At 45.4% G+C, this 12,214-nt stretch overlaps 1 protein-coding gene across 4 annotated transcripts; it reads right to left on the reverse strand.

Moving 5' to 3' along the window:
• Window positions 1–598: 598 nt before the first annotated feature.
• LOC144158154 (uncharacterized) lies at window positions 599–9,645 on the reverse strand. Of its 4 annotated transcripts, none has more exons than XM_077688812.1 (4): window positions 8,678–9,645; window positions 8,500–8,573; window positions 7,413–7,684; window positions 599–1,050 (listed from the first exon to the last, which is right to left on the reverse strand). In XM_077688812.1, the coding sequence occupies exons 1-4, from the start codon at window positions 8,768–8,770 to the stop codon at window positions 944–946; spliced, it is 546 nt and encodes a 181-aa protein (XP_077544938.1). In that variant the 5' UTR covers window positions 8,771–9,645; the 3' UTR covers window positions 599–943. The 4 variants fall into 4 exon arrangements, 2 of the variants coding, with proteins under 2 accessions (XP_077544938.1, XP_077544937.1); XM_077688811.1 differs by having other exon boundaries at window positions 7,413–7,699; XR_013319957.1 differs by lacking the exon at window positions 8,500–8,573.
• Window positions 9,646–12,214: the final 2,569 nt, after the last annotated feature.

Genomic DNA, 12,214 nt, shown 5'->3' on the forward strand with positions numbered 1-12,214 from the left:
TTGTATTGGTGTACCATATGAGTGGGAACTTTTTTCACAAAATTAAAGGAAGCTCAAACCCGGTGTTAGACAATCTCACTTTTCCGTTTCTGCCGCCGCGGACGGAGGCGACGAGATCGGCGGCATAGAAGGAAGGAGGAGCAGTATGAGGAGGACGAAATACTTCTAGTCAGATTTGTGAACGGCCCAGAGTGCGGCCCAGGGCAGTGGTTCCTTCTCCACAGCGCGCGCTGCCTGTGCACCAGCTGAAGCTGGGTAGGCGGACAGGGGATGGGCAGCAGCATCTCCCATTGCTTTTTGTTGGGTAGTTGACGGAAAGAGAGGAGGGTGCTCAGGGCTAAAGTCGCACACCCCGCGTATGTGGGGCAATGTTCCTACTTCTGAGCAAAATTTGCATTCAGCGTCGTAGCGATTCGGGTGCATTAAGAGAAAGCACGTCGGTTGTGGGAAGGAGCCGGATTGTATGAGCCGTATAGTTTGTTGTTCTCTCGAAAGGGCAGGGTAAGGCACAGGTAGGGTGTCTCTGAAGACGATAATGCTGGGTTATATCCCTGAACGTGACGAGCGGGTGACTGTCCTCGTGCAGCTGCATACCCTACTGAAAAAAATCAAACGATATATGAACGATAACTCGTATACGAGATTATGGGATCGTAAGGTGAATGATATCATAGGCTTCAACGATATCATTGAGATATCGTAGTAGCACATCGTAGTAGCTCATCGTATACGTTGGATCATACAAGTCGGATCGTTGCAAGCGATGTCGTTCGAGTTTATCGTACAGATTTTGCTGGGTGGGGTGAGCGACAATATGTATTCGATGTGTGCGTGTAATACAAGCGTTAAATGCGCAGGTGTTGATATTGTGCTGTGAATGTGCTTAGATCCTTGCACAGTAGAATACGCAAAAGAATACTTGGAAGCCGCTGCCTTTTCCCTTTTATTTCATGTCCCGCAGCAGGTTGGCCACATATCCGTTAAATGCTTTCAGCCGCTTCTCCGTGGTAGCTTCACTGTTCCGGTGTTTCATGAAGTAACCATGGGCACCTGCACAAAATGGAAAAAGAGAGGGAGCAGAGAACATGTGTTTAGTGGGTGCACGTGAACCTTTTGGGTGTGTCTGACCCATTAATCAAGCGATATTACATACATGCTCAGTTAGTTGTACCACCTGTGAAGACTTTCCATGGTCAAATGAGGCTACTCTTCACAACTGCAGAAGCTGTGCTTGCTCACAATGCTATGACTATGACCACCAAACATCGTTGGCCCACACTTAAATGCAAGATTCGTCACATGTGGAGATGTGTCCCTTATTATTGTGCTAGCGCAGTGGAGAAAGGTGTGGGGAGGGGCACCTAAGAAAAGCCATGTTTCCCTTAAGCTTCATGAGCTTGAGCTCACAACATGGCTGCAGGCTGATGCTAAGGTCCGAGGCGCAAGCCTATACCAGCACATCTTATATTGAGCACGGACCACCACTTGGACATGGCACTTGCCTCACGAGTTTATGTGGATGCTATATTGTGAGAACAGTGCATTCGCAATATTGTTTATTTTGCCCCTATCCCTGATCTTTAATAATGTGCAAGAATTCGCAACTACAATATAATGAATCAAATAATGCAATATTTAATTTCAACTCAAACCGAATAAGACCTGGTGAAATGTAACAGCGCAATAAACGGCGAGGGACACAGAAGAAAATTCACAAGACGGGCGCTTCTGTGTCCCTCGTTGTTTATTGCGCTGTTACATTTCATCATGAATTTGTACCAACTCACCCAAATTTACATTTTGTTCGAATAAAACCATTTGAAAATTACGAGCGAGGTCTCTCCACTTGGGCTTTCCTGCACTGCTTGAGTGACAAACAGTGAAACGCTGATGGAGCATTTGATAACCACCTCTCATCTCCTTAGTATTATTGGGCCAGCTCTGCCCCTCTGGCCATAACGCAATTCATGAAAACAGCAACAGTGAAATAATGGGGGGCAAAACCAACATGAATCAGAGGCAAGGGCCCGATATATGAGCCTAATGTCTGCAGCGACTTCTCGCTGGAATAAGTTGAACGAGTATTTGATGACACTAGATGGTGGCTGAAACAAACCATTGCAGTCTCGAAGACATCAAATAACTTTGCATTTAAAATAAGCATCTATTGCGGGGAATTCGTCACAGCTCTCAAAAATAAACGAATTGCATCGCATATGACACTCCTTCTCATGAAAATTTGGATCGTGTTAAAGCTTACAATCGATAGCTAAATGTATTGTTGTTCTAGGACACCTGCTTCAAGTGTTCGTGGCAAGAGCCGAAGGAGAATGTTTTATGACCTGTAACGTGCACCAGTTGTTGCATCTCGAAAACTGTGTGGAAAATTTAGGACCGTTATCGGCTTTCTCCGTCTTTCCCTTTGAGACGGGAAATAGAAGAATTACAAAAATGGTGAAGGCAACAAAAGGAGCTCCTTATCAAATTGTGGAAAGAGTTGTTCATATGGAGCTAAATGTTATGCTTCATGCATCACCTCTAGCCTCAAATGTGCAGCTCTTCTGTGAGCAACAATTACGCAATGCTCTTACCACGAAGAAACACACAACGCAAATGGGTAAGTGCAAATAAACAACTATTTATTCTTTGGAACGCCTCCAGCTTTACAGAAAAGAGAAGAAACAAACACTAAAAAAAAGGGCGAAAGGGGGGGGGGGGGGGGGGGGAGGGGGAGATTTAAGGCGAGAAATGAAACAACGAAATACAGAAATTTTGACTCTGAACTATTCAAGTTGAATGCGCAGAAGCCTAATCATCAGAATTTTCTGTGCACACCCGGATTTACAGGGGCCAGGGTGCATCTTTTAAAAGGACAGTTTTGCAACAACCTTAAGACTATGACGCGTGCTCATGTATTCTCCGAATGTGCCTGATCCCATGAAACAGGACTTCACAATTTTCCTTTTCTGCAGCTTGGGTGATCTGAACAAAACCTCGGTCTGCCCAAATAAAGCCTTCTATCCACACACTTTGCAGTGTGCGGCCAAGTTTCCAGGCCCGCTCGTCCGCTCACCTGTGAAGCGGGTGCTCCCTGAGCCTGGTGTTTACGCACCTGCCTGGGTGTCCCATCCAGCTTCTTTTGCAGTTCAAGGGGATGCGGTAGACAGCGCCGACCGAGCATTCAACAAATTTTGTTTTCTGCTTTGTGTCAAACTGATATTTTCACGCCGTGTTTCCATCCTGATTAACCCTCTTACAAAGCCCTTTAATTTGATGGGGGCTGAGAAAACGACTCCAGCTTCTCGCTTCGCTTCTAGCTTCTTTATCTTGTGTATGTACAGGCTAACTTTCTTTCTCTGCTGTTCTTTGGGCCCTTGCTTGGCTTTACCACCTTTAGCACTTCTAGGCAGTGGACACAAGAACTTGCGTGGGAAACCCACTAGACCTTAAGCGTGCCCACTGTTAGTTACAGGACTTTTTTTAGGGCTTGGAGGAAACAGCCTGCAACAATGCTTCTCTTTACTAGCTTTTTGCCATACTTGAGCACTTTCACACTGCATTTGAGGGGTTACAGTTCAAACATGAGACACCTGACAGCGATAGGCTGCGGTATTTAGACATTCAAATCCATTTTGGAGCATCCAACACAGGCGGGTCTTATCGAAGCGGGGGGGGGGGGGGGGGGTACCTACGCTTCCCTTTAACTCTGGACATCCGAAGCTAGTACAGAGAAGCATTGCTGCAGGCTGTTTCCTCCAAGCCCTAAAAAAAGTCCTGTAACTGTAACAGTGGGCACGCTTAAGGTCTAGTGGGTTTCCCACGCAAGTTCTTGTGTCCACTGCCTAGAAGTGCTAAAGGGGGTAAAGCCAAGCAAGGGCACAAAGAACAGCAGAGAAAGAAAGTTAGCCTGTACATACACAAGATAAAGAAGCTAAAAGCGAAGCGAGAAGCTGGAGTCGTTTTCTCAGCCCCCATCAAATTAAAGGGCTTTGTGAGAGGGTTAATCAGGATGGAAACACGGCGTGAAAATATCAGTTTGACACAAAGCAGAAAACAAAATTTGTTGAATGCTCGGTCGGCGCTGTCTACCGCATCCCCTTGAACTGCAAAAGAAGCTGGATGGGACACCCAGGCAGGTGCGTAAACACCAGGTTCAGGGAGCACCCGCTACACAGGTGAGCGGACGAGCGGGCCAGGGAAACTTGGCCGCACACTGCAAAGTGTGTGGATAGAAGGCTTTATTTGGGCAGACCGAGGTTTTGTTCAGATCACCCAAGCTGCAGAAAAGGAAAATTGTGAAGTCCTGTTTCATCCGATCAGGCACATTTGGAGAATACGTGAGCACGCGTCATAGTCTTAAGGTTGTTGCAAAACTGTCCTTTTAAAAGATGCACCCTGGCCCCTGTAAATCCGGGTGTGCGCAGAAAATTCTGATGATTAGGCTTCTGCGCATTCAACTTGAATAGTTCAGAGTCAAAATTTCTGCATTTCGTTGTTTCATTTCTCGCCTTAAATCTCCCCCTCCCCCCCCCCCCCCCCCTTTTTTAGTGTTTGTTTCTTCTCTTTTCTGTAAAGCTGTTGGAGGCGTTCCAAAGAACAAATAGTTGCTTGTTTGCACTTACCCATTTGCGTTGTGTGTTTCTTTGTCTCCCTCCTTGTATCGTAAGCCTAAGCAGCGCATTAATCTAACCCAAGCGTGATATGAACAACTAGCCCAGAGAAGTGCTTTAATCAGTTTGAAAGCATTGATGGTGGTTGTCGAAAGAGATTGTGTGATAAACTGCAACATCGTCTGTGAAGAGATGTGCACGGGAAGATATGCAACATGGTAGATGATAAAAATAGATTTAAAACGTAGAGGACCAAGCACACTGCCTTGGACGACACCAAATTAATGGGGGCAAAATAAGTAGAGGTATTAGCAGACGTTAACTTGAAGGGGCATTAAATAGGCTTCCGAAGGTAGTGGTTTCAAATACAAAATTGCTAGACAACATGTTCACGACAACGTATACCAAATATAATACCTCTGCGTAAAGCGAATGCTGCACAAAAGTGCAAGAAAGGTCTTCGCTTCTTTCCTTGTTTACCTATCAATCCTTGTCGCCATTCTCACACACTCTGACGTAACTTTGCGACTCTGACGCAACCTTCATGGCAAAGCTGGTGCTGAACACTACAGCGTTGCTTTTGGCGGGTTTCCTAAAATCTGCAGTTAATCAGCGTTCCCAGCTGCGGTGGAAATGCGGGTGCATGGTTCAGCGGTTCTGCCGAACGGCACTACAGCACAGCTATCTTTGGAAAAACAAATGTCGATCGTCACCATCCGTTACACGAGCTTAGCTGAGTTTGTGGATAAAGTGCATTGTTTGCAAAGTATGAATAACACCGAAAAACACGGAGAGTCTCTGCAGGTGGAATCGCCGCTACAAGCGTGACCGCGGCAAGCATCTGCCTGCACGGTCGACAAGGACCCCGCTGTGCAGTGTATACGCGATATGGCATGAACCGCAGCAGTTAAAACTTGTCCCTGCCCGCCAGAGGGGGACTATTGCTGGAAATCAGTTTACAAATGCATGAAAGGGGGAAATAGTGCAGTGAAAGATTGCGCTGGTAATCGTCATCAGCTCAGCTTCGTAAAGTGGTGACTGAATAACTGCGGCGATGCTAAGCTTTTTCTGCGCAAGTTAGAAGGACCTGCTCGCTGCAACAGCGCCACCTGCAAGAAAAGCTAGCGAACCGCCAATCGTAGATGGAAATCTTCAATTACAGTCACCAGCGAACATGTTGTGTTTGGGACCCCCCTGTCTGGCCGTCAAACACTCATTTCCCCCATTCTACAACTGACGTACCGACGCAACCACGGCAGTGCGAGCGGCCCGCCCGCTTACTGCCCCACTCAGCTCAGCGCAGCAGCCGCAGTGGGCAGAGCATACACGTCGCCTGCTAAAAAAGAAAAGCGTGACAAGCAGAGTCAATGGCTGTGTGTACCTCGAAACTGTAAGGTCTCTAGGTGGTCTTGTGCATGTCAGTGATGTCATAGCATTCACACCGATTAAGAGGTGCGAGGACAGGGTGAAAGCTCCAGGGCTTATTGCCAACCCTTTTTATTGAACAATAACTTAGCTAATACTTAACACTTTTAAACCATTTTTTGCGGGATGCTGTTCCTTCAGCGAACAGCACGTAAAATCGCTACATTTGGAACCCGAAGAAAATCCGTGATCCAAATGAGGACATTAGGGTGAAGTCTGAGAAGTAGTCTGCGGTGTGTAATGCGATCAAATGCGTTAGAAAAATTCAGATAAACTGCAGGAGTGTGTAAACCTGCGTCAATGGATGAATGTAGACCCTGAAGAATCCCAGAAAGTTGCGCTTTACGAGAGTAACCCTTGTGAGTTACTCTTAACCCCATGCTGATATTCAAATATGATGATGTAATTTTATAAGTACTTAGTGACTTGAGAGAGAATGAAATGTTCCACAACCTTGCATATGGTGCTTGTTAAGGAAATTGGCCTGTAGTTTAATGGTGAAGCACGGTACCCAGATGGAAAGGTTTGTACTACCTCGGCTATCCACCCATCACTGAGAATAGTGCCTGTCGAGAGACTGAAAATAGCGCCATCAGAATTCTACAGTGGATTGTACTTTTCAGTACACTGTAAATAATACCAGCAGGATCTGAAGTAGGTGGAATTTTAAGCTTACCTAAAATAGAAAGTAGTTCCACGTCAGTTTGTATGGTTAGTTCTTCAATCCTTATAGAAAGATTTTATGATGATGATGGTGTTTAGGTTTTAATGGCGCAAGGCAAACTAAGGGCAAAGAGCGCCAAACAAAAGTCGTGTTATGAGGGCGACATGAAAGTAAAAGTAAAACATTTCAGTAAAAATAAACAAAGTAAGACACAACATAATTAAGATGACTGGTGTAAAGGGCCAGGTTGTCAAGATGCATGATAAGAAATGAAATGTAAAAATTTTACGTCGGTAAGAAACTCGAAAACACGTTTGAGTGAAAACATGGGCTTGTCTCCTAAGAAGTATGACGGGTGTTGTGGAATATGTCGTGTGTATAGTTGTTGGAAGTGTTTGCATTGTGTTATGTCAAGTGCCTTGCATTGAATGAGTATGTGGATTACGGATAGGTCCTATCCACACCCGCTGCATATGTATAGAAACATTTTAAAAGGATTGCCTGGCTTGATTCCATGCGAATGAACCCTTTAAAACAAAGTTCGGTTTCTCTTCCTGCGCCTCCAGATTCTCTTGAATATCCCCACTAACCAATAACATGCTTAAAATGCACAGCACTGCTTCACGAAAATGTTTCCAATAACCAGAGGCTAGAACACTGCTAACAGGTATACATCATGACAATGGAAGTTTGCACAACGTGCAATAACTAACCTGCAAGTACATAAACGATGGGTGCGCTGAATGGCAGCAGTGCCTGGGGCCGAGGAAATGACGTGCGTTTGAAGGGGTGTGCTGAGTGACTTGGTGCCAGGTGACAGACAAAGGAATGGCTTTTCCTGGTGGCGAAGCATACGGAGCACCAAGGGAAGGCCGGCCGCAGCTTAGGTCCAGCAGGTGGAGTGTTGGTTGGCCAGGGGAGGCCCTGGCAAAGCCTTGGGAACTGGACTGACAGGCAGCCGACCCAGGACAGCCAGCAGCAACACCTGAAGGTACACGATCTGTGAGTGCACAGACAGTAGTTGAAATACAAGAGAAGGCCACGCAAAGATCAAATGCTTACATCACGCGGATTTGTAATCGCTTAAGGACATTCACCATCAAGGCAATAATAAGAACATTCCAGCAACATCCAAAGTGAAATTTAGGTCACATTAAGGATGTGTTTATTAGACACGCCAGTAATGCGATTGGGGTATTCATGATATATCCAAAGCTTACCGCTACGCTAATTTGCATTGAACGCATGCTAGCAGCTTATCTGGGTCCATAGCTTTCAATAGGGACTAGTGTGTGCTTGTTGAGGATCATCTATTGCATTGCCTAGCTTGTCTTTGCAAGTTCGATTCTCCAATATACATCGAGTTGAGAGTGCGGGCCTACAGTTTCCTTGTTAGTCTCTGTATGGTCTTCAATTTCGGGATATTAGGATGTTGACACCTTGCTTAACTTTCATCACTAATTTACAACAATGCAGATGCCTCTGATATCGAGCCCCACAGTTCCCGCGAGCTGCTCCTATGGAATCAAGTGCCCGCTTTTTCGCGTGTACACTACTTCCAGGGCATCTCCTGTCCACGTTACTTCATCGTATACCGCAGGCATTCACGAATGTGTACTGATCACAGCGTTGTGCCGCTCACGCGAAATTTCGACGGGATCTGCAGTCGCGAAGGCAGATTTTGGTAGACACATAACGCAAAAACGCATAGGTGTTAAAGAACCTCGCGTGATGTGATCATGTCAAATAATTAGCAGCCCTCTACTACAGCGCGAGCGTCGTAGTTAAGGTCTAGCTTACGCGTAATTTGATGCTGACTGCCGCGGAAACCGTGGACAGGTAAATCCAGGTCGCCCAGAAAGTACGCAAGTCCCCTAGGATTTAAGAGAAAATGAGATGGGGGTTTAGTGAACCGCTGACCCATAAACACCAGAACCCGTTCCAAACAAGTACAGATTTATAAAACATGCCTACTTACCCTAGCAGGAACGATGTTTCCTACGTAAAATCCTTCTTCACTGTCGTCTTCACTTTGCGAACACCAATACACTTTGTTCGGAAGCAATGCCATCCACTTTTGACGCGCAGTCTTTTGAGGCGGGCGGCGATGATCGTTCTTCCAGTGCCCATGTTTTCAACACATGCGTAGGTTGTAAGGACTGACATCGCGCAATAAAACTTCTATAAGTTTGATTTCAGCTGGAAATCTGCAGATAAAACTGATGCAAACAGCACAGCACAAACGCGGGATCCTCACAAACGCACACACAATGTGAGACATAGTTGCCAGGCTGCAAAAGCAGCACCACTATGTTTGACGAAAGTCGTGTTTGTACGAAAATATTGGTAATAATCTTTTCGTTTCTGAAAGCTATAACAAGTTTATATCTTCAAATTGAGGTTTTCATACGCAGAAGTACATAGTAATGAAAAACTCTGACACATTTACATTGATGTTACAGTAGTTTCGATAGTTTTGACGGCCTTTATTCCGGTCAATTCTCAGCGGTTTCTTTTCCTTTTTTAGAGAAAGAGACGGAACAAATCGCCAACGTTGCCGTGATTGGAAGCAGGAAACAAGCGCTTACCCTTGTAAAAAAAAAAGCTATTAAATTCCTCACGGACAAAAAAAAAAAAAAAAAAAAAAACTTCGCAGAGATTCGAACTTGCGACTATCAAAACGCTAGTCGAGCATTCTACCACTGCACTATCCTAGCCAGAGGTTGTGGTGGGCTAAGAATGTAGTATAATTACTAAAGTGTCAATGGATATTGTTGCTTGTGTCTTGTTTTGATTGTAGTTTAGACATTTCGGCAGTTATAGCGCTTGCTTCTCTCGCACCGATCTTGCTGACAAGGCCAACTACGCTAGTGTTACAAGCGATATAGCCAAAGCTCCCTTATTTGACCCAACAAAGCTATCTCAGATCATCCCCGATCTCTTCCATGCAAGCGACGGTAGCCACGAATGAAGTGAAATACGCCGCTAGTTTGGTAACGCTTGTTTGTCACGCACCGATCTTGCAGACAAGCCACATCACGCTAATACGACAATTAATGACAGCAAACCTGTTGTGTAAAACGACTGCTGACAGCAGCGAAAACCTCTGAAGTAGTTAGAGTACGTGGGCATAGCTCAAGGCGCAACATGAGAAAGCAACCGAAGCGACGAACGACGCGAAAACCGTGATGGGTACAGCAAACAGGTACAGTGTGCGGTAGCGACGAGCGAAAAGAATATTACAGGCCGCTCCCAGCGGCCCGTGTGAAAATAGAAGATAGAATCCCTGCCTACACGCCCTAAAATACATCTGCACAGCCGATTGAGTTTGTCGCTAAAGAAAAGCAACCAAGGCTGCAGCAATAAACTGTGCTTGCCTTGGTGTGAGCCAAAGCATGTCTTGACATCGTTGTTTGGTAGGGCTTCTGACTGTTACTTAAAAAAGGAAAAATACAGTGTGGACAGGCAGCTAGGGCACAAATGTGTACGTCTAGCGTCTGTCATGCACTGTTTTGGATGATACGGCGCAACGTGCTGTTATACAGAAACAAATACTGCACAGTGAACAGTTTGGCTGTACATGGTACGTTAAACTGAAAAAAAAAAAAAAAATGCTGACGCCCCAGCTTGTTATGTGCTTTTATGGATTAAGCATGTCCCATCAGCAGCTGTTTTCAAATACTCTAATTCCTATTGGAGCATTGTAAAGTTTAAACAGGGATTTCTTCAATGCCCCCTCCCCACTCAAAATCCCCCCAACACCCCATGAGGAGAATTTGGACAACCCCCCAAAGCGAAATTCTGGATGAACCCTTGTTTGTGCTCAACTTGTGCATCTTCCAGTAAGATCCTTACAAACATTCCCTGAAGGAACAAGGGGTGTCAATTTCACTGAAAATGATAAATGGTGCTTTTTAGTTTTGGTCGGTTAACATATAACGTCCTCAATAAGCACGCACTGGGGGTGCCCCCAAAACCGGTGCAACGCACAGTGCCAGGTGACAATGTGCACCCGGCATGGAGCGTTGATCGAGGACAAACTGAGCAATTCTACCCAAGCACCATCTCTTAAGCTAAGAAAGCAACGCATAAAAATGTTCACAAGTGGCAATACAGCAGCATAACGTGACACAGCGCTACTAGAAAGTGATATTTATTGAAGGGCAATGATTATGTATACATTAAACTCATATCCGTCACACATGCGCAACAATGCACTTTCACCACTTCAACTAAACAGCTACATACAAGCTGATTCTCATCGTTAAAGCCATGATACGAGTGCCTGTTTCTGTCCACCCTTCCGCTTGATGGTCTAGGCACCGCAGTGACTGTTCATGAAAATTCAATCGAACGAAGCGGATGCAAATCTCCAACTGGCTGGCAATTCATGCAGCCTTCTTTGCAGTACATGAAGTTCATGTCTTCATTTGCAATCTCTGGCCATTGTTGCCTCCGTGCGGAGCCCGTCGCATCATTGCCCAATGATTTCGCAAGCAAGTCATCCTTGTCAGCAACAACATACAGCTCTGTCCACCTTCACACAAGTGCACCGATGCGCCATCACCACCGTCGCTGCAGCAGACGGTGGAGGAAGCCGCTTCTCCAGCGTTGTTTGCAATGTATCTTGTGATTGCACCCCGGAGCCCCGTCGACTCCCTCAGTGTGTGGCGGGGCAGCCAAAAACTGCCCCGCGACTGTGTGGCCCGGTTTATGGAGGACAGATGGTGCACACCAGCGCAGTTGATCAAGGATGAAGAGGCGCACTGGTGCGCCCCGGTGTGACTGGTGCAGTTTATCGAAGATGCTATTAGTAGAAATCACTGTGTTTTTACGTGTCATATTTAAATGTCACCTAATAATGCTGTCAGTTCACTTTGCAACAGGGTTGAAGAGCTGTGTGTTTAGATCGCCCAGTCCAATTTAGGGTTATTGAATGGTTGGCTGAACACAGTCGACCAAATAGTCCGAGTACCAGTTCAACCCTTGGGCAGACTTAAAATGCCTGCTGGTGTGTATGTAGGGGGGATATAGGTAACAGATTGAAGAAGCAGAGGGAGAGGGCATGAATTAAAACCTAACACACACAATATTGACTAAGAAACAAAAAGATGTCAAAAGCACCGAAATTTTGAAGCAAGGCTAACACGGTGGGCAGCAAGCACAGCAACACTCTCAAAATCGTATTGATCCATGATCATATTGATCCAACACTTGATCGTATTGAACCATGACCCATGATGTATCTTTTTGTATCTTTTGCATCTAATGTATCTTTTTATTGTTCTTGCTGATTTACAGCTGTGTGCAGCATTATATTCTTGCCCCTCCTGCTGAGACCCTTAAATGGGCCTGCAGTATTCTGGGAATAAGTAAATAAATAAATAAATAAAAGACATTGTACACAGAAATTACTTTCAAGAGATACGACAGAAAAAAAGAGGTGTGGGGACTCTACGGCACCATTCACCAGAAATCTGTATGCAGTTGTCAACGGGTACAGCAATACCGCAAA

Source organism: Haemaphysalis longicornis, unplaced genomic scaffold (assembly GCF_048455015.1).
Source record: "Haemaphysalis longicornis isolate Haplotype H1 unplaced genomic scaffold, Haemaphysalis longicornis Haplotype H1 scaffold_10, whole genome shotgun sequence".
Lineage (NCBI taxonomy): Eukaryota > Metazoa > Arthropoda > Arachnida > Ixodida > Ixodidae > Haemaphysalis > Haemaphysalis longicornis.